Source organism: Aquila chrysaetos, chromosome 2, assembly GCF_900496995.4.
Source record: "Aquila chrysaetos chrysaetos chromosome 2, bAquChr1.4, whole genome shotgun sequence".
In the NCBI taxonomy this organism is placed as follows: Eukaryota; Metazoa; Chordata; class Aves; order Accipitriformes; family Accipitridae; genus Aquila; species Aquila chrysaetos.
This window is the reverse complement of record NC_044005.1, coordinates 43,886,910-43,909,572: the sequence shown is the minus strand read 5'-3', so window position 1 is coordinate 43,909,572 and position 22,663 is coordinate 43,886,910. Positions and strand designations below refer to the sequence as shown.

Genomic DNA, 22,663 nt, shown 5'->3' with positions numbered 1-22,663 from the left:
AATAACATAGCTTTTCAGCCAGACCATACCACCTTGCAGTAAGCTTTAGTATACTCAGTGCTAGTTAACAATGTAGGGCCAAAAGAAACTACAGCCATACCCCAGCATCTACCAAGGATACATTCCCAAAATGTATAATATTTAGCAGTTTGACAGAGTAAAGCTACTTTTCCCATAAGAATTGGTGTAATAAACAGGGGATATATGCAGGAACTTCAGAAAGAGACTTTAAATACACAGAGATAGTACATATGAGGTAGAGCATCACAGAATGGTTGAGGTTGGGAGGGACCTCTGTAGATCATCTGGTCCAACCCCCCTGTTCAAGCGGGGTCACTTAGAACAGGCTACCCAAGACCGTGTTCAGACCAGATATAAGAAAGAAATTTTTTATTATAAGGGTGGTAAAACACTGCAACGGGTTGCCCAGAGAGGTGGTAGATGTCCCATCGCTGGAAACATTCAAGGTCAGGTTGAACAGGGCTCTGAGCAACCTCATCTAGTTGAAGATGTCCCTGTTCATTGCAGGGGGCTTGGACTAGATGACCTTTAAAGGTCCCTTCCAACCCAAACTATTCTTTGATTCTACAATTCTACGTCCAGATGGCTTTTGAATATCTCCAAGGCGGGAGACTCCACAACCTCTCTGGGTAACCCATTCCAGTGCTTAGTGACCCTCACAGTGAAAAAGTGTTCCCTTATGTTCAGCTGTGTTCCAGTTTGTTGTCCATTGCCTCCTGTCCTGTCACTGGGCACCACTGAAAAGACCCTGGCTCCGTCTTCTTCACACCCTCCCCTCAGGTATTTGTACACATTGATTAAGATCCCCCAACTCTTATCTTCTCCAGGCTAGACAGTTCCAGCTCTTTCAGCCTTTCCTCATAGGAGAGATGCACCAGTCCTTTAATCATCTTCGTGGCTCTTTGCTGGACTCTTTCCAGGATGTCTATGTCTCTCTTATACTGTGGAGCCTAGAACTGGGCACAGTACTCCAGGCATGGCCTCACCAGTGCTGAATAAAGGGGAAGGATCACCTCCCTCAGCCTACTGGCAACAGCATGGAGAAGCAAGAACAAGGTCAGGGTCACTGATTCATCAAATAGAAGAGATCAGGATCCGAAGAGTCCAACAAAGGAGATGCTGGCATTTCATAATGGATCATGTTACAGAAGATTTAATCACCGTCAGAATTCATTGCTATCGCTTTGAGTAATTTAATGGAAAAGGACAGAAAAGTGAGGTGATGATAACAATTAACTGTGCACTGTATTAAATGACCAGCAACAGAACTCTGAAGTGGTGGATGAAGAAGCAACAGATACAGCAAGGTGTTGCTGTACTTGAGTAACTAAATCTAGTTCTCTCACTACAATCAGACTACCATTTAACAGCAAACATTCGTAGATCATATAGAGTCTACCTGAAAGTAGCTCAGTGCTCAAACATGTGGCAACACAGATCAGCCGTGCTGAACCTCTTGCAAAGAGGAAAGCATTTCATACCATTTAAAACAGACATGCTCTTCTCCAGAGCTCGCTGCCCTTTACTGTTTGGTGGCAGTAAATCTGCTGTACACGTAGCCTTCTCTGCAAAGTGTTAAGCACACTAGCCTGAGCAGCACTCCAAATGCTAATTACTACTGCTGCCCGAGCAAGGAAGGAAAAAAAAAAAAAAAAAAAAGCGTGTGAACAAGATTGAAGAGAAAGGAAAGATGAAGGGGGAATAAAAAAAAGTAAAAAGTGAATTGGGCAGATGGATCATGAAGTCAAGAGGTAAAATATCATTAGGGGATAAACAGCCTTCCGGAGGCAGAAAGGGTGGAAAGCTTCCCTTGTCATATCACAAAGTAGCTTAGGGGAAGAGAGTTAATAGGTTTAAATACTTTCTCCGGGTCACTGGGATGCGTGCAGGAGACGTTCGGAAGCGGGGGGCTTCCCGCAGCCGGAGCAGCCCATCACACCAGCGACCGCGGGGCGGCGGGGCCCAGCGCCACCGGCGGGGCCCAGCGCCACCGGCGGGGCGGCGGCATTGCCGGGCCTGCAGCGCCCCCGCGCGGCCGCGCCCCGGCAGGTACCGTGCGCTCCGGCGGCCGGCAGGCGCGGTCCCGCGGCCGGGAAACCTGCTCGGCACACCGACCGCCGCAGCCCCCGCCTCGCCCACCAGATCCCGCGGTCTCCGCGTCCAGCCGGGGCACGGGATACCAACGCCGTGGAAAATAAGGCACCTCCGTTTTAAAACAAAAAGCCCTTTCTGATACCTAGCGTCACTCACCGGACCTTTACTCCTTTACTCCCTTGACTTGTTTACACACAAAAAAGTTAACTTTGACAGCAGATAAAACAAGTGGCTTCAGGTTACACACACGGGAGGTTACTAGCCTCTGCCTTGGTTACCTTTCAGGGATATCCTGGTTAATCTCCTTTTTAAACCACAAAACCTTCTCTTCTCAAACACTGACGGGCTGCCCCACTGCACCCGAAACCAACGTTTGCTGTTCTATACCGCTTGTTACGCACGTACGCTTACTCAATTTAGTTATGTACATGATACACTTGTAAAATTGTCCCTTTTTTTGTAGAAGGCCATACTGCAACACCTTTCAGAAACGTGACAATCTCTGAAGGGTAACCTTTTATTTTACTGCAATATTTATATAGCACAGTGCTTTCAATTCCCCTCCTTTCAGCAGGGGAGTAAATACACAGTGCAAGCTAGAAAATGAAGTCACTATGATGCAATCTGGTGAAATAACGGATTGTCCTAGAAAGACACAGACTCTGGAGAGCCTTCCATCCCTCACGTGCTCATTACCAGAAGGCATGCAGACATCGTCTTCAGTTCACAGGTCCCAGGAAACACGACTGCAGTAGTCATGACAACATGGTTTATTTATTTATTGCAAAGCATTTGATTTAACTAGGAAAGTCCTATCAGAAGACACCAGAAACCAGTAGAAGAGCAACAACAAGAAGATAGTACTGAATGGTATTTAATAGTAAAAGAACCTCAGAGATCTATTTCTTTCATGGGGTAGTTGTAATCACTCCTGCAACTACGTGATCTTTACAGTCATTCTGGTTGGTCTATGTTGGTAGAGAGGAGCTTCCAAGGAAGACTCCTGTTACTCAGCTCCACTAATACACAGAGCCAGCTGTAAGTTCAGCACAATCTTGATGGCTCTCTTTCAGGAGCAATTTTTCCACCTCTTCTCCAAAGTAGTCTCTATTTCCAGTTGTGCTCTCAATATCCCTCCTATTTTGCTACTCTTAACATCATTGCAAATTTAAGTAGTACATACTGAGCTCAGACCTTAAAAGAACTCACAGTACGTACTGTACCACTGCTTAACCAAATCAGCTGAACTGTTACAGGTTTTTTTTTTCCCCCTCACACCAGCAAAGCAGGCATATCCAGAGCACACACTTCTCCCAAACCATCCAACAAGTCATAGAAGTAGAATATTAATACTGACATTTTTCATCATCATTCAAACCAGCAGGGTTGCAGGCAGAAGTAACCACTTTCAATTACAAAAACTTTGTTTGCAAAAATACTTAGCCACATTTAAAAATGCCCTTCTGATTACACAATTCAAAGCCATAGTCCAAAATCTAAGACTATTCCTGATAAATTGATGGGACAAGATGATCTCCTGTGTTTTACGCTCCAGGATATGGCCTCTAGGCTCATGTAATCATCAGCTCAGGCTAGTGACCAGAATTCTTACTTCAACAATGCATCGTCATTACATGCTGACTTGGCATTACTTATGGGGGGGGGGGGGGGTGGGGAATCAAGATTATATCCTATGTGTATATATAGTAATGACAACATCTTCCACATCTATTTCCTTCTGGCTTTATAGGAGTTGCAAAAAGAAACCTGCCTTTCACTTACCTCTATATGCTGTAATTGCCAACACAAAGTATATGAAATGGCAGAACAAGAAATTACAACTTAATGAGAAAACTGTAACAGAATGCTCAACAAGAAGGGATGGAGCAGCAAATTCCTAAAACCATCTACTTGGTTCATATTCCCTTTAAGAATGACTGTCAGTATAAATGCTGTATCAGCATGTTATTCTCTTAAAGGAAAAATATAAAACACATTTATGTTTCCTAGAGACATGTCATGGTATTTTAACAGTAAGTTGCTAATAAGAATCTCAGTACTCTCTGGGTTAAGCTGTCCACAATGATTATGACTGATTGTGTTTTAAAAGTTGCTGAACTGGAGACAAAGCTCAAAATGTATCATCACTTATGGCAACGTTAGCAGCTTCTATTCAAAAGAAAGCAATACCTATTTTTTTTGCATGTATGCAATGTCTGCAACATTTCCACAGTGGGAAAAATCCGTTCCCTGTATAAATCCAGGGCATGTCATTGCAAACAAGGTTTTTAATTAAAATTGGCATTTTTGAGCCTCCTACTGACTGACAGTGTCTCACTGCCTCCTCCTCATATGGCTAAACTGGCTTCCAAGAGAGAGAGCGGAAAGAAACAAAATCACTAGAATACCTAACTTTGACAAGCCTCTGCTGGGGACAATTTCAATAGCAGGATGCTGCAGAGAGAGGTAAGGAGAGAATAGATGACTACTTAGGAAGACTTCCCTAATGAAGGCTCAAAACATCACAAATAAGACAGTAGAGGAGGCATTTTATTCCTAAGCCTACAGACAGGATGATCAAGCAGGACAATTTTAATCAGAAACCATATTGTTAAAGGGAATGCAGAACAATGACCACACCTCAGTGGGTGCAGCTTTCTTTGAATGCAAAAGCAGGCTTAGAGGCTGGCTAGACCTCTGGCTGGGAGGTTGGCTCAGCTGTCAGCATTGACAAAGCTTTATCCCTCTCAGAAAATAGGCAGACATAGGCTCTCAAGTCAGATAGATAAATAAATAAGACTTCCTTGGCCAGAACATTTTCCCCAATTTAATGCAAAGAGTTTATATTGACTGCTAGTACTGTACCTTCGGGAGGCTCCTCCCGCAGATGAGGAGGCAATTCTTCACTTGTTGTCTCAGTTTCATCTTCCACCATCTGTGTTTCTAAGCTAGGTCCCTGCAGAACAGAACAGCAAGAGGAGGTAAATTGGAGAAAGTTCAGAAAGGAACCACAGAAATAATTACAGGATTAGATAATATGCCAGGCAGCAAGGACACAAGGAGCTCACTTCAGCTGATGAGAAAGCTGCTGGGAGACTTGTTTGCAGTTGAATTACTTACAGAAAGGGGAGAGGGAAAAAAAAAAGGACTCTTCAAGGTAGCAAGCAAAGTTACAAGGGTCTGAGTAAACTAAAAATCAGGAACTGAACGGTGAAGCACAATTTCTAAATGACTATTTCTAAAACACACAATGCAATAATAATTTCAAATCCCCATTTAGCAAGGGTGGCAGCAGATTCGCCATCACTTGGAATTTTCAGGAAAGAATCCAATCTTTGATTTGTCCTACCAAGACTAGATTATGAAATGTCTGTGGCCCGTTCAATACAAGAGATCAACATGGGTTATACTAATGGTCCCACACCTCGTTTTTCAAAGGAAGGCAAAGCAAACTGGTTTACAACCTTCTAACCCATCCAGATCCACTGACCACACAGTCTTCCCCTACGTGCCACTCACTATACATGCATTTGTGCCTGCAGGTACAACGTGCTAAACTAACCACTCCTGAAAAACTACCAGGTTGCCCTCCAAAGTTTTGCATTTCCACTTTCCAGCCTTCAGGATCTTGGAAAGAGCCTGCAACATTGCTGCTGGAAGGATGTGAGCACAGTTACTGGATTTGTAGACTTCAACAACATTCACTTGTATTTAAGGCTGCTGAACTCATTTTGCACACGTAGTATTTTCATGACTTGTGGAGCTATAAAAGTGTAGTTGCTTTTTCATTTTCAAACTATCACAGAAAAAAACCCCAAACACTGCTTCCCGCCCCCCCCCCTTTTTTTTTTTTAAAGTAACAGCAGAGTAAACACTAGGCATAGGTACAGAGCTCCTTAAAAACAACTAACCAATTTTCTTCTTTTGGAATGCTAGTACAGTCAAGAGTCGAATCAGAAACTTAGCAGTCATTAGGAAATGAGGCTTTTGTGCACTTTGAAAATATGAATGGGTTTCCAGTCTGAAATATCTGAAAATGTGTATTAACATATGCAGCTGGAAGGCTACAGAAGCCAGCTTAAACACTGGTACATCAACAGTTTGCAAGACTTTATTATTTGAACTCAGGAAGAAAAAGGGCTTATAGCATTAAAGCTGCAGGATTTATTTTCATACTTTCCAAACCCTGTGACTGCAAAGTTACCCCCAAGAGCATTGCATGCTTTCTCTGTTTCCACATTTTGCACATTATAAAGACTAACACACATTCTAAATTTCTTCCTCTGCACAAGTAGCTTACGTTTTCATCCATTCCCCATTTTTTCAACAAAATGGACATAAAAACAAGTACCACCGCATTGTTTTCAAGAGTCTGATAGCAGGGAAAAACACAGCACCCAGGGGAAGTGTACAAGTCTATTGCGTTAGTGCCACCATCACAACCTTGATTTCTGCCATCCATGACTATGCAAGCTTTACCTAAGCCATGTACCTATTTCTCCTCATTTAAAAACACCTGGTATCAATAGTCCCCAGCCTTGGTCAAAAAACAGTTCAAACATTAAGTCATACCTTGTAGTAGCTATCATAGAAAGGACAAAAAAAATATTTCTACCACAGGGTACATATGAGAAAGTAGTAAGTTCCCTGACTTAGCCCAAATAAAAATCAAACCTAGGAGTCAGTTATCAACACTGAGGTCTAACCATCTCCCCACTTCACCTAAATAATGTGATCTAGATTTTAAGAATGTGTAAACAATTCTGGAGAGGAGCACCAGATTGAACATAGAGTATATACTTGAATAAGCTTCTACATCAACCACAGGCAATATATTCATATACATTTCTTTCCTACCCATTAATGCTACAGAGAGAGAGAAAGGAGAAGATGATGCTACATTAGTATACCAAATCAGAATGTTTATTTTCATATGAAAGATGTCTACACGTAGGACATGAGGCACCAATATTTGCCTTGCAAACATTCTGAACCACAGCTATAAGAACTCCTAAACTAGAAGTGGTCTCGAATCTGAATTCTTTGCCTGTACTTTCCAGTTTGCAACACCAAAATTATTTTAATTAAAAAAAAGCAACAGAACCCTCTGCACAAGGCAAAGCTTAAGTCCTTACTAACGATATGCTGCCCAAGGAGACAATCCAACTTCAGGGATTAAGGAAAAGCCAGTAAGAAAAATATTATCTTTCCTTCTTCAAAATAGTCAATAGTCTCACTTTGCTACCATGAGACAAACCTGCTCAGTGGCTTCTCCCAACAACAGGCCATGATAGCGATGCTCTTTTGGGTTACAGTTGTTATCTACATAAATACTAAGAGGATGCAAAATGCTATCAAAAGTGAATGGTGGCATTACAGGTTTTTTCCCGTATGCATGAACTACTACTCAGTGTTCACTAGCAATACAACTCTACAGTAGGGTGGTTATCACTGACAATACTTACCCTGAACTAAAGGTTTATCTTAGTTGAACGTCAGCCTTTAGGGCTAAGCTAGTATTAACAAATCCAGCTGTGGGGAAAACAGAGCCCACTACAGACCACTATGAAGTTCATGGCTGAGATGCTGTTTGCTATCACCTACTTCCCTCCAATTCAAAACTTTAACACTTGCTACTGGAATCCCACAGAAGAAAAATACACAATCCAGGATTACTACTTTTACAGAGCATTTTTAATATCTAACAGAAATAGCCAGAATTTTTGAAGAATTTTTTTTCACTACTCAAAAACAATTAATCACAACACAGCATATTTGGAACTGTATTTGGTATGCTTTTCCTGTATTTTTTGAGAATCTTCCCCAAAACCCACTGAAAAAAACCTGATTTACAAATTTTTATTTCAAAATCTAATGTTAAAAATTGAAAACACAGTCTAGACTGAAGTATGGTTGTCAAGTAACCACAAACTTAACTTTTCCAAGAATTGTTTTGCGAGAAACCTTGAAATCTTCAGATTTCCTACTTCCTAAAATGAAGTTAGAAATGTTTTCTACAGAATAACGCAAGTTCTTATCTCATTGATATCTTATCACTATATATAATGACCTACAATACAGGAAGTTTCTAGAAGAAGTAGTCTCATAAACATACGTGTTTATCAGACTTCAGTGTATCAGTTTAATCATTGAGAGCAGTGAATAAGTGTGCACAGTGTTGGTACTGAATTTCACTAAGTAATTAAAGTGTAAAACAGTTAACAGTAGATGAGATCCTAGGGTCTCGTATCCCTATCTGGAAGTAATACTTAAGGCTCAAACACTGACAGGTGTTATCAACAAGATTACAAAGTCTCTTTACAATGGCTTTGTATGTTATATTAGCATGTCCGTTGCTTTTTTGGTTATATCTGCTGAGTTCAATTCACCAGGTCTGCTGCAATCTTGGTAATCAATACTTCAGGTATCTGCAGTTCTGGCAGCACAGTAATTTACAGCAATCAAAAATTCCAGGAAATTGTCTTCTTTAAGAACATTTATAACTAAGTTATAGTTAAAGTTCTTGGTCTCAACTTTTTTTTTTTTTTTTTTTTAACACTATTTCAAGAATGAGGCATCAGTTATGTTTTTTTCATTGTTAAGGATCCTTGACAGACAAATAGAGGAATGGGATGCACACAACTGTGTAAGTTATTGGCTTGCAGATAAGCAGCCATGCAGTGTCCAGCAATTCTATAATAATCCTCTTGAGCTGCAGCCATGGCAGAAGTAATGCACACAGATGTTGCTTTTGCTTTGATACTCCCTCTAGGAGTATCTAGGGTGCAGGAAGATGTATCAACAGTTCAGAAACATCAGTAGATTACTAACTGTACAATATTCTTTCAATTATGTAGGGTTTGTATAGCATTTTTAATTGAGAATATGGTTCCATTCCTCACTAGAGCCATTGGAGAAGCACAGATTTAAACAAGTATTATTACAGGAACAGTTAGGTTATGGCACAGAGCCTAGGAACATATAACTAAGAAAAACCTCTCTGCTCTCCAGAGACGGTCCCTGCATCGTACAATTCCTTTCAGCAATTGATGAGTTTCTGACTATGAGCACTATTAAGATTTAGTGGCAATTTTTATGTCATAATTTAAAACAAGATCTAAGCTGACCAGAAACAAGTCAACTCAAGCAGAAGCAATACCCACCCTTCCAAACTGAAGTTATGGATGTGTCAATTCCAAGGTAGCTCACTCTGCGCCTCCCAAAAGTTTCAATGAACTACCAGGAAAAGGTTTGTATAAACACAGCAAAATATAAAGATCAAGAGAGAAAACCTACTGGGATTCTCACAGAAACTGCCCGAGGAACATATTATCCTGCGTTCTGATCACACGGTATGACTACTGACATTACAGTGCAGTTTAACTCAAATATTATGGGCTGCTGTGACCCAGTAAATTTGCGTTCGTTTGCTGTCTTATACTGTGTTTCATAGAAGGCTATGTATTTATGGACAGAGAGGACTGCCAGTACTGAACTAAACAAGTGTGACAAATCACCTATGAGCATTTCAGACTACACCTTATGCTTTTCCATGGGATACAACACTTTTGAGAATAATTCTGACCAGAGCTTCAGTGATATGCTCATATTTTCAGTATATTTAAAGACTGTGTATTTTACAAGTGCTGTGATAAATCCATGCATGACAGAAAGAAGGTTCCTATCCAGTAAGGGTCAGTATTTTCCACAAGGTACTGAGTTATGTTTATGACACCGAAAGTAAGAGCTGCATTTATCACCACATTTGTATTAACAAATGATTTCAGCATGGTCAATCATAAAAACAGCCTATACTATCTCAGTCTCAGCAGAGTATTAAGTACTAAAAAAACCACACAGGTCAGGAGCAATCCCAACACCAGGCAACCATTATCGGCCCATTTTGCATGTAAGCCAATAGCGACGTGAGACTGTCACTGCAAATGCCCCAACAGGCAAGTCAACAGTGGAAATGGCTAAGCTTTCTAAAAAGTCCCTACAGACCATCTCGAAACAACCAAAAAACCAAAAAAAACCAAACCATACCCTGCAACACCACCACTACTTTTAGGCCTTTTAGACTCTACTTTTGTACTTTGCTTTACGTTAATTACAGTATATAATCTTAAAGCAAAGTAGAGTCTGTCAATTACTGTTCACTGAGCCAGGATTAGGTTAATGAATAGCAAAAAATAAAACCCCAAAACAAAGGCCAACAAGGCTGATAAGGGCAGGGGGCAGGGAGGGAATCAAAGACAAAAAAAGAATCCACCCTGTGAAAAATTATTACTGAAATTGAGTGAGTTTGGGGAAAATAACTTCCAAGTTTTCTTCAGTTTATGACTACCAATGGAAAGACACTTTACTGCTGTTCCCAACCAAGCAGCAGCACGTATCTTATAATTCTGGTCCTTCTTGCCATTCCTACTCAGCCCGTAGAAACACAGTATTCTTAAAAAAAAAAAAAAAAAAAAATCCCCCACATAAGCAAAGCCAAAAGAAAACCCACAACATGAACACTCTTCTCCATGATACTGAATTTTATTAGTAATCATTTCCCCCTTGCACAACAGAAGCTGGAGGAATATAAAGCCCACAGCGATGACTTCAGCAGCAGATTAGCGCCTCAGTTCTGAGGCTACCCTTTGGAAATGATTCTAAAATCTGCAGCTTTAGCTACTACTTTCCCTGGGCATTTTCAAGTGAAAACGGTATTTATTTCCTGACCTAGATCTTCATATTTCCATTCTTGCTCCTGAATATTTTACTCCAGTTTTTCCTTTCTGACATTCATTTTCAGATTCATTTCCATTCTGGACTTGAGCCTAGAATCTCACTTCTTTCACTGTTCAAAACTGCCTCATTCCTTGTAAACCCTCCCCTTAAAAGCTCACAAGGTCAGACCTACTTCATTCTATGCAAATCTTCAACTGCCAGCCTAAATCACATGTCCTCTGTCCTGCCTAACACTGACTTTCGGACCTGGTATTCTATGTAGGCACAATTCCAATAAAGCAATTTAGCAGAGGAAAATTAGTGGCAGCATAGGCTTCACCCCTCCACGTCTGTGATTCCTCTCGTAAGCTTTCCCAGCACAGGTCCAACACCTTTTTTTATATAGCATCAAATACATCTCAACTGATAACTACAAAGGACAGATGCACTCCTTAAGAATTACAAGACTCGGTGGGTCTGTGGGAAGAAACAAGTGAAATAATCCCCACGTATAGGACAGTTTGTCAAGTGCTTTGGGAAACTAACTACAATGATATTTTTTAAGTATCTTAGCAAAAGCAACAACTATTTTTGCATTATGTTTAAAGAATGCTTATTGCATGCCCACAAGACTAAAAACCACACGGTTCCCTGCACATTTGCATACTTTGCCCCTTCCTAAAACCACAAAAACCCCAGCACTTCTCATCCCAGGTTCACCTCCTCCAAATAGGTAAGAGATGATACATACTGTCACTGGGCTGAATGTGTGCAGATGCCAAAGGGCTTGTCAGACCCAGTAATAATGAAGCTGACCTTCATCAGGCTTTCCTACAATTACATCATTAATGACAGTGTTAATTTGGGATCTCTCCTCTATCCAATCACTGTTATGAAGTTCCTCCGAACTTATCTTTGATATTTCATGTTTAATCAAATTAAATTATTCCATCTTCCACATTTGAAAGTGGTTTGTGGCTCAGAAAGTCCTTTCTGCTTCTATACAATTACATAAAGCCTCAATTCCTACGGAAAAGAAGGGGTTTGTTTGTTTAAAAAAAATATTTTAAACAAGCAGACACACTGGGTAGACAGTTCAACATGATGACTCCCTTTTCCAGTGAGCTGAGGGCCTACAGGTATGTGCTTCAGCTGAAGTTAAGTAACTACCCAACCATCTCCTTATACACTACTATTCAGATAACCACACTCAGACAGTGGAAACAAGTTCAAAACTATCACTGTACCTTTGTTAGGCAGGTATCTGTTGCAGCTGCAGCTTTTACTTCAGCAATGAATTTTCATCATATTGGGGAATTAAGACTTTCATTTAAAATTTTCTAAATGTAATAGGAATGTTCCACTGAACCTGCCATTGCTATTGATTGCACACCCACACCTTAGGGGCTTCCAAAGTCAGCTGGATTCTTCCTGCAGATGGAAAAAAAATTGATCTGCAACCACAAATATTTTTTTTTTCGCTTTCCTGTAGGTTTAAGAAAGCCTCTTGATGGATGCTTTGCTTTTAATTTTGCAAAACAAGGTTCGCTCATAATGAGAGCTTCTGTGTCAGGTTTCAGCCCAAGGGGAATTTGAGTTGCAGTTATAAATCCCCTAGAACACTAAAGGAAAGTACAGAAATAGAAATGCTGAGGATGACAGTAGTGTAAAATAATAGCACTTTGTTCAAAGTACGCTGTAAGAAAGAACTAGAAAAGTTGCTTAGATTACTTGCTTTTCTCTGCATTTGGACAAACACATTAGGGAGGCTACGATTTTAACAACACTTAATTTTGTCTTGACAACAGGACTGGTGGAAAGAGGGTACAAGAGCAAGTTTTAATGTTGCAAATTCAAAACCAAGATTGAGTTCTATTGTTCTCAGCAGAAGAGTCAAATCCTATTTCTACAGCAATAAAACAACTTTGTACTGCAAGTAATCCCCATTAGGGTTTACTTGGCATAAATAACTTTTCAACAGCACTAACGACACCACAATCTATTCTCCATTCAGCAAGCCAGTAAACAGTCTGGTTTACACTTTTTACATTCACACTTTATATAGGGCAGATAACACCACTTATACAGCAAAAAGCCAATACAGTCTGCTCAGTGATAGTTCAGACAATTCTGGATTTTGAACTAATTATTGTATTGAATTTTGTCTTGATCGACCGTTTATTTTCCATCTGAATTTCACCTACTAAATCAATGTTAGCACAGAAAGAAAGCAAGAGTGTTTTTCAAAAAAACAAACGAAACAAACCACACTACATTTGATCAGTTACTGACCAGGCCCAAAGAGAATGCTCCTCACTCAGAGCAGTTAACCAGTGTAATTATCAAAAGAATACCATGTAGCACTGTAAAGGCTGAAAACTTACCTTGAAACAGGCCGCATAATTTCCTGTCAATTCTAGTTTAAACTACTGCCTCCACAAGGAAGGGTATGCCATGTCCAGGACACTGTTCCTATTCAAAAACTGACTGTGCTGAATTGCATTTGTTTGGAAAAAAAGAAGTTACATGAAGGCAAAGTGTCATTGTGCAGCATAACTCAAACATTAGCAATTGTTAAAGTTGAGGGTGGGCTAATACATAGGAAAAACAGTCATTATGGAAACACCTAACAGACTCTGAAACAGAGAGGAGTACAACACAGAATGATGCAGGACCAAAGCATGACCCTGCATCACAGCAAACCAGTCTGAAAGCAATTAAATAGTTACTAATAATGATATCTCAAAAATATCAATTAACTCATATTGATAACTGAACATTCACTGATTTAAATAATTTCAGAGGAAAGAAGCCTTTCTACATCCTGTCAGTCATTCACTGCCTGTCAGCAAAGACTTCAGGGACAAAAAATTCACTTGGACAGTTGAGCTGATGAACTAAAAGCAAGCAATAATAAGACTTAATGACCTGCAGTTTTATTGTACTTTCTACATAACTACAATTAGCAAATGTAGTATAAATGTATTTTCTCCAGCCTGGTCCTTGACCGGTGGATTTAATGATTAGTGCCAGTTTTACTCAGACTAAAGAAACGAGATAATGCACTCTGCAGAAAGAATATTTTCCATTTTCCTAACAAGATGTGGAAGTAGCACTCTAGAAAGCTGCAGACAGCATGAGAAATTTGTCTGAAATAAAAATGAGAAGTCCTTTGCTTAATAATATAGGCCTATATGACAGACATCATTAAGATTTTCTTAACCATGCTAGAGACTTCAAAAGTAGTACCCTTTCCATTATCCTCAGTAGGGTCACGATTTAAAAAAAAAAAAAAAAAAAAAAAAAGAAAATCCATGGAAGGATGCATTAAGCAGTATTCTGTAACAGCAGTAGTTTCATATGGCCTACTTGAATTACCTGACTTCCACGCATTTATTTCCCTAAAAGTGCACAACTACTGTTTTAGCGTTAATGAGTTGAAATTTAATTAATTTTTTCAAGGGCTCTTACAGCTACAACATAGTAATTTCTACAAGAAAACTTGAATTCAAAGTACATAAGCATGTACCCAGCTTGAAAAACATGAGCACTCCGCCCCAAAAGACAGTCACAACATGCATCACTGGAACAGTTTGAAACAGAAGTCGTCTTGCTGAAATCTTAATTTCTTTTTTTTTAAATTAGACAAAAAAAAAAAAGCTATAAATCCATTTGATGTTAAGAAGTTGTTCCAGAAACACCAATAGCCATTTAAATGCCAGAAATTGAGGTTAAATATAAAATATTTTATTCAATCCAGAACTTATTTCTGTTTCCTTATTTTGTTAGGAATTTCAAAATGCATTTTCTGCAAAACATAAAACATTTCTGAATTAGCTGGGAGACTGTAATATGATGTATTTATCACACAAATTTTAAATTGATTTTGTTGATGGCTAGGTAGTCAAGTATTTCCTTCCTTACAAATGAGTTCTGAACTCAGATCAGAGCTCTTTTAGATCAGTATTGCTTGTTGTTCTATGCATTTATTGTTGTACTGTTTTAAAGGAGAAACATTTCAGATAAAATATTTACTTACTCTACAGAACATACACTACATCTTCTAGTACTATCAAGCTCTCCAATTTCACACCTAGCCTGCATGCCTTAAAGTTGACAGCCAGAAGAACTGCCAGCAATAATGCCCCTTTTATCTTCATAGAGGTCTCATTTTCTTCCAAACTAACTGCGAGAAGTGCAAGTAAGATCACAGCTTGCTGCATACAAGATTCCAACCAGAGTTACTTCACTCAGTAACTAAACAGCCATCGGATAGAGAAAACACTTGATCATTATGAATGCAAGCAACACAAAAGTAAAAATTCATTCTGTCAGCAATAGCTTTTGGTAATGGCTGCCTTTTACTTTTGAGGATCTGCAAGGTGCACAGGCTCTCCCTCCAAAATGATTTTTTTAGATTGAAAGGAAGACCAGGAATTGCACTAGACCTTAGGCAGCTCTGCAGAAGTGTTAAGATTGTAAGACTTGCTAACACAAGTGCAAGCCACTTCTGTGACTTTCAATAAGTTCAACCAGCAACATTTCTTCTGAAGAAACTGCTTAAGAGCTCTACTACTGCCCTCACCAATGTAAGCATGTACCTTGCCCAGAACTTTGAAGGCATGTAACCTCTTCCCACTCTCTGAAATTCAGCTGAAACACTGGGAAAAGAAAGCCACCAGAAAGTTTGTAAGGCAGTTCACCAATAAAGAAAACCAGATGTGACCAATGGTAGGCAAATATTTAAGTCAGAATTATCTACAGAATATACAGTCCATGTTCCCTTTTACTCTATCACTTACATGCACTTTCCTCCTGCTTCCTATAACAAATTTAGGACTACATGCCAGAAAAAAAAGATTACTATATACTCCATAGAAAGCAATACCTTTTGTCTCCATTTTATAAGCCGTTCCTTTCCCAAGAACTTTTCATTTCAACTGTCAACAGCCCTGCTAAACAGGATCAGAGACATGTAAAAAAAGAAAAAAGTTATATATACATCAAGTTTCGACAGGACAATCCATGACATCCTTCAGGAACAGAGCTGTCTGTAAATACAAGCAAGAGAAATATTTACTTAGGTTTTCCATAACTTTTGATGCTTCATCTTCAAAATACCTTGCCTTTATCTAATCTCTAGGATTCATCTGCCAACATCAAATATTACAGGCAGTCAGAAAAACAGAACAACTATAGGCAATAAATTCACATTCATTGTCTTAAATATAGCTATAAGTTTCTCAAAGAAGAATCTCACATTTATGACACCTGTCTTATCCCAAAATACATAACTTAAATGTGAGCATATGTCAAAGCACCACAAGATCTCATTCTGCTTTGGAGAATCACTTCAATTCAATAAAAAGGGGAGCAACTACTTAACTGAAATCACATCTTGGGCTTGCTTCCCCAGACAAGAACTTCAATACAACCTGACACTCTCAATGCCTTTCATTCCTCTGATTTTGCATTTAAGTTAGAGCAGTGACAGGAGCAGTTTCGAAGCAGTCACTGCAGGAGCAACCGTACCAGGTAGCCATCAGGGACTATCCTAATGCCCCAATTCATTTACCAGTTGAAGATAAGGCATGAAGAGGTTCTGTTAGCAAGGATGCAAGCACATTCTCCAGTGTTGCCTAAGACCTGAGAAATCCAGCATTTAGCCACAGCAGAAGAATACTGGAAACATACTGTATCGTGGGACAGTAATTGATGGCTGACAGTGTGATGGACAGGTGGGGATTCGGTCATCTCCCCACAATTCTCCACTTCCTAATGAATGAAACTGCCCTCCCCACCTGACAGACCTGTTATCCAGGCTCCCAGTGCAGCCCAAAAAGATATATTTCCTTGCCATCGAGATGATCTGCCCTTGAAGAAAAGCAAACGCTCTTGATGTATTCAAAACATATCACTTATTTATTCCTATAAATAGCAACGATCCACTTTCAAGCTGATTGCCTCAACCAGTTTTATATTTTGCATCGCCTGAAAGGGCCCAGAGATACCATCTTTCAGCACTGCCATTGCTTGAAAGAGATGGGAACAGAAGAAAAGTACACGTAGAGACCACCTGGAATCCAATCCAGCTTCAACACCTCAAGTTTTAAATCATGACTTTGCCACACTACTTTATTTCACTCTACCTTTTTAATAGGATACTTATTTGATTGACTTAAAAATAAAATACATCAAGCTTCTGTTTCCTCAGCAGCAATCAGACGATGGATCCCAAAAGGATCACTTCCACAGCAGAACTCCCCTGATGTTATCACTTCTCTTCACCTGCATCTTCCCTCCCGTAAGTAGGCAGACCATCTTTATACACAGTAGCATTAACTTGTTTTACTTTGACAGCCCTGCCTTCTCAGCAATCTGCCAACCAGCATCAATGAGAAAGGCTCAAAACCAATACTGCTAAAAATACACAAACTCAAGCGTATTTCCCAAGAAGTAACAACAATTAGGGGAGAAATAGGCAAGATGAATTTTCAAAAAGCTTGGTTCTGATGTATTTCCTGCAATGATCAACAACTTTGTTTTAAAGTCACACTGCACTATTTGTGAGCAAGTCCATAAAAGGGATACACATCCAGCTCCCACATCACACATACACCTTTCCTCCCCCTGTTAAGAGGTAAAAAACGGTGTACACTTTGATGCATTCCACTTGTTAATTAAAAATTTAATCCCCCCCCCAACTTGGCTTAAGACTTTAAATCATGCATTTGCAATGATCTTACATAGAGGAAACTGAGGCAACTGCTACAGCAAGAGGTGGAACATATGGAAAGAAATATACACGGAAAGAAATTACCCTGTCCGAGAGAAAGCTGTGAACCCTTTTATACTGAAAAGCTCTACACAGTGCTTATACCTGATAAATGATTGGTTAAAAGAGAAAAAAAATACTCTCCCCCCAAACACACACATTTTCCTTGCAATCAGAACATGACTCCACTCACATCTTGCTGTATTTTGAGTGAGCCCATCTAAAATAGCCACAAGCATCTAGTGGGGCAAGAGGAATTCGGCAGAAGTAATGGGCTTAGCAAGAATAATCAGGAGTTTACTCTGCATGCAATAAAACAGAAGCTGAAGGAAATCTTTTCAGTTTTGGCCTCAAGCTGGATGTACTGTTCAGCCAGCACTCTGAGGTTTTTGTTTTGCCATGTAAGTCAACAACTCATCCAGAGCCATAGCACTGTTTACCAATAACTGCCTCATACATATTTTTTGTTATCCCACACTATTTGAACTAACTAAGCATTCAGATAGAAAGAAGAAAAAAAAATTACTCTTTACTATCAGGCTTTGAACAAACGCAAGACAAAAAAGTAACAGTGCATAGAAGGAAACATTCTTTTTATAAATATTTATTTCATGTACTAGGAAACTGTCCCTTTTCTTCCATCTGTCAGCAATGACACTGGTCATTGCGAGCCCCTTTTACAAAGAGATGGTTCTTAACCTGAGTGACCGGCACACACGCACTGCCCAGGACCCAAAACCTGCACAAGCTGGGGAACTTCTAACACATACTCACTCACTCAGAGGCTTGGAGGAAGGCCTGAGCCAAATTTCTCCATCAGGACAGGTATAGACCACAGCTACAAACAGTTTCTGCCTCAGAGCGCTTACAATCTAGCTGATCAATAATTTTTTTTGCTGCTAGACAAATTCAGGAGACAGGCCTGGTGTGCCTCGTGTTTCAGACCGATTAAGGAGAGGGAACCATTTCAAAAGTCATACACCTGCAAATTAAAGAGATACGACAGAATGTAATGGGAGGAAAAACAATACCACAGCACTGCTGACTCCGAACCCACACAACTGAAGAGACAACCTCTCAACTGAGAACTAGTAAATTACTACTTCTATAGCCCGGCCAGCCTCGGCGTCCGCCTCTCCCACGGCACCGAAGCTGCCAGCCGGCTCAGGTCAGCCCATTTCTATCCTAATACTTTCCCAGAGCGAACCGAGGAGGAAGGTGACCGTCTCCTCCACGTTCTCGGAGGGGCCTGCGAGGGAAGCAGCACGGGTGAGCGCCGGAGCTACTCCCGGTAGCGTACCGACAGCGTGAAGCCCCACGGCTGCTGAGGGGAAGAGGGGTAAAACTGCCCACAAGATTACGTGCGTGAGGGAAGAAGCCCGGGGAAAGCTGGACAATTTCTCTACAGAGACACAAGCCCAGAAGGGGAGCGGGCGCGGGCAGCCTCCCCCGGCTCCCACGCTGCTCCCTTCCCGTCACGGCAGGAAACAATCCGGGTTTTAATGGAGGAAGGGGGGAAATCTTTCTCGGGTGACGGTTCCAAGAAGCGGTACCACATCCCCCACGAAGTTAGAAGCTTCTGGAAGTTGTACTTCGTTACGAGAGCGAACGGCCACCACCTCCCGCCGCCGGTTTACCGCTTCGGGCCCGGCCCCGTTACACCGGCCCCTACCCCTCGCCCCCCTCACAGCTACCGGGAGCCGCCGGCCGCGGCCCGGCCGACCCGCCGCCAGCAGGAACCCCCAGCCCCGGCGACAGCCGCCAGCATCACCTTCATGCCGCCTCTCCCGCAGCACCGCCCGGCGGGGATGGAGGGCGGGCGGCCGTCGCCGTCGGCTGCGTCCCCGTCTCCCCCGGCGCTCGGGCTCCGGCTCCTCCTGCCCGATGTAAACACACGCCGGCGGGAGGGGGGAGGCTGGGCCGAGGAGGTGGGGGGGGGGGGCAGCGCCATGGCAACCCCGGCCGGAAGAGGAAGCGCGGGGGTCAGGGCCCGCCATTTTGGCGGGGGATGCTGGCGGCGGCGGCGGGCGGCCCGTCTGTTCTCTCCGCGGTAGATCTTTATCGCCGAGGCCTCGTCTTGCCGGGGCCGGCGGCCGCGGGAGCTTGCGTGGGGCTTTTAGTAATGCTCCGAGAGGTTCAGAGCCGAGAGGTTCCGACGAAGCCAGGCCTCCGGGCAGCCTTCGCCGAGAAACCCCGCCAGCCGCGCTGTAGTAAAAAACCCTTCCTGACATTTGATGTCAAAGTGCTTTGCAAACTGTAACATATTCACCGCCTCAAATTTCCATTGTATACCTGATGGGAATGCAGCAAAGGGAGGTGAATTGACCCAGTAGTCAAACAAGTTTGGCCAAGATGAGGAGCCTCTTCGCGGGGCTCTGTCCTCGCTGTATGCTTGCTGTCATTTAGTCGATTCTAGTCAAGAACTGAGTTACTAGGGAGGGATTGGGGCTTCCTAGCCCTCTTCTCGCATTATCCTCAGCCAATGTAGCATGTGTCTGGCCGGTTGGGGCTGTGCCCGCTGCTGCTGCTTCACCTGAGGTAGTACTGTTTGGTGGCAAAGATAAAAGAATCTGGAAATAGCCTTTGGCGTGTAAGGTTTTCTTTCTCATGTATTGCTTTAAAACTATCATTGGGCACAATCATACACGTGGATAGGAGGGTGTTCCTGCTAGCAAATGGTTTGATGACATGAGTGAAGCCAGACAAAGCAAAACAAAAAGAAGGGTGGTTTGAAGTAATGATTACTGGAATCGGGAGAGAAAACAACATTAAGGAAATGACGGTGATGAGAGTTCAATTTTCTCTGATTTAATATTAGTCCACAAGTAAATATTAAGTTTATATGTTACGTAGAGAACCTAACTACAACTCGACAAGTGGTTGAATCCGAAAGAAGAAAGATTGCTTTTGTTCCCCCTTTTTACCCCTTGACTGAGAAACTTTGCAATTTCTTTCTAAAGAATATGCCCTTGGCAGCCATGTATGTTTTCTAAATCATTCTTCAGTACAGTGGACCCTATTTAGCCAGAAACTGTAACAGGAAAAATGTGCTAGTTTAAAGGCTAGAAATGCCTTTTCTCAGTGCACAGTGAAGGAAAAGCAGTTAATTTTTTTTGTTTCATACTGTCTTTTCTAATCTGCAGAGCCTCTTTGGAGAGTAGAGGTAGAGTGGTACCGTAAGACTAGTTTTCATTTTTCAGTTAAATAGGAAACTCTTGAAAGACACCAAAGTAATTCCCTCGCCCCACATGGGGTGACAACTACAGAGACCCCTTTCCTTTGCTTCTCACAACATAGCTGTGCCTTAAATCATTTTCTGGATCACTTCTCAGAGGAAGTACTCTGCAACCCTTTCCTGGCACAGATTTTTATAGCAGAATTTACAATGTCTTCTGCACATATACACATACTTCACTTCAAGCACGTGAATCTTCTCAGAAGACCAGTAGTGGAAGCCAGTGAATTCAGGGAAGGTTTCACAGACCACACTGATTTGTACAGACATGCACATATATGTATGTGTGCATATGTAAGCACACCCTACTATGTGTGTGTGAGATATTACCCTATGTATTGTATATATGATACTAATAACCAAAATATAAATCCTCTCCTCAACACACTATATAACAAAATGTATATTAAATAATCTTGTCAATAGTATTAGTAGAATTAGATTGTATTAGATTTTTAATTGCATAATAGAAATCCATATTTATGTTCTAGTCAGATGGTGAGTAGAAAGAAGTTCATATCATGTTTGTGTTGAGTTTAACATGTTACTTTAGCCCAATTCTCAATAAAAGAATATTGCCTAAATTATGAAGGGTTAAAGAGTAAACTGTCTTTTCCCTCATCAAGGTAAAATGAGTCATTCTAGTGAAGTTCAAAATAATGCAGCTTTCTACATCTAAAATTCAAAATTTCAGATGAACTTAACATGATTTCTCAGGAAGTTCCTAAGCCCCTAAAATAAAATATGTGCAATCTTTTAAACAAGTTAACATTAGATTGTCATGTTTGCGATGTCTGTAGAACATTCAAAGAATGTTCCAGCTGAAAAATCAGAATATTCTGGATGATAGACAAAACTAGGGGAAAAAAAAAAAAAGAACGGGAAATAATAAGTTGTTTACTTTATGCTAGGCACAGGAAGTCCTTTATTCCTGAAACTATTTCAGCAGCTACCAAAAGTATTCCCTAACAAAAAATTACACAACGCAGGCTACGTACACACTAGTAGATAGTGCAGCTCACAGGGTATGACTTTGTTCAGTGAAACAGGTGGTGCTGAGGGTGCTAGGTTCTTGTACATATTTCAAGGGGTGATTGCTTTGAACAAGCTCTAATACTTTAGACTGAATGCCCGTTAATGACTAACAACTGTGCACCTGGAATAAGTTTTTCCAATTTAGTTTCGTCTAAAAGGATTTAATCCAGTTAACAAACTCCAAGCCTGCTCTGGTGAGATTCACCTCAAAAGTGTGTCTTTATTGAAGCAAAATGGCTAGTATAGGTATTTCGATAGTTAAACTCTACTGTTTGTCAGTTAACAGTGATGTCTTTATAATGCAGAAATTCCCTTCCCAGACTTCCTGAAGAACGGACCACTCTAGGAGCTTCACCTACCTAGAATTTTCAGTGAAGGCTGAGAATCTCAAACACCTTAAATGACTAAAGCATGGTTCACTTATCATTTTCTTCAAGGTGTTGAAACCAGTGAAAAAATATTTTGACTTTCAGATTTGGTCACAGTACATTCCTAAACAACTTTTTACATGAAAAAGAAATACAGTTTCATAAAAGTTACCATTCTTTGTGTAGGGGTGAGTGTGTGTAAGAGCAATATTTGGGCATAATTTTTGCTGTGTAGACTAGAAAGCACACTCCTTGGGTATAGCATAACATAATGGCATCTCCCTGTCATGTAAGCTAACTTCAGGAGATGAGATTTCAGCATTTTTTGCCTATGCTGATGACCAGACACTGGCTTGGAGTCTGATCAACATCTTGAGATAATTAATGATCATTGTAAAGCATTCAGGGGGACTGAAGCAT

General features: G+C 40.9%; 1 protein-coding gene across 3 annotated transcripts in view; it reads right to left on the bottom strand.

Moving 5' to 3' along the window:
- LOC115334815 (transmembrane protein 263-like) overlaps window positions 1-22,663 on the bottom strand; it is a 246,604-nt gene that overhangs the window by 188,256 nt on the left and 35,685 nt on the right. Inside the window, exons 1-2 of one of the 3 annotated variants that reach the window (XM_029999542.1) lie at window positions 19,377-19,720; window positions 4,981-5,071 (exon numbers count right to left, since the gene is read on the bottom strand). In XM_029999542.1, the coding sequence (XP_029855402.1) occupies window positions 4,981-5,071; window positions 19,377-19,556 (271 nt within the window). In that variant the 5' untranslated portion in view covers window positions 19,557-19,720. Of the gene's footprint in view, window positions 1-4,980; window positions 5,072-19,376; window positions 19,721-22,663 lie in introns of those variants that run through there. The other 2 variants (XM_029999505.1, XM_029999515.2) reach the window with 2 other exon arrangements.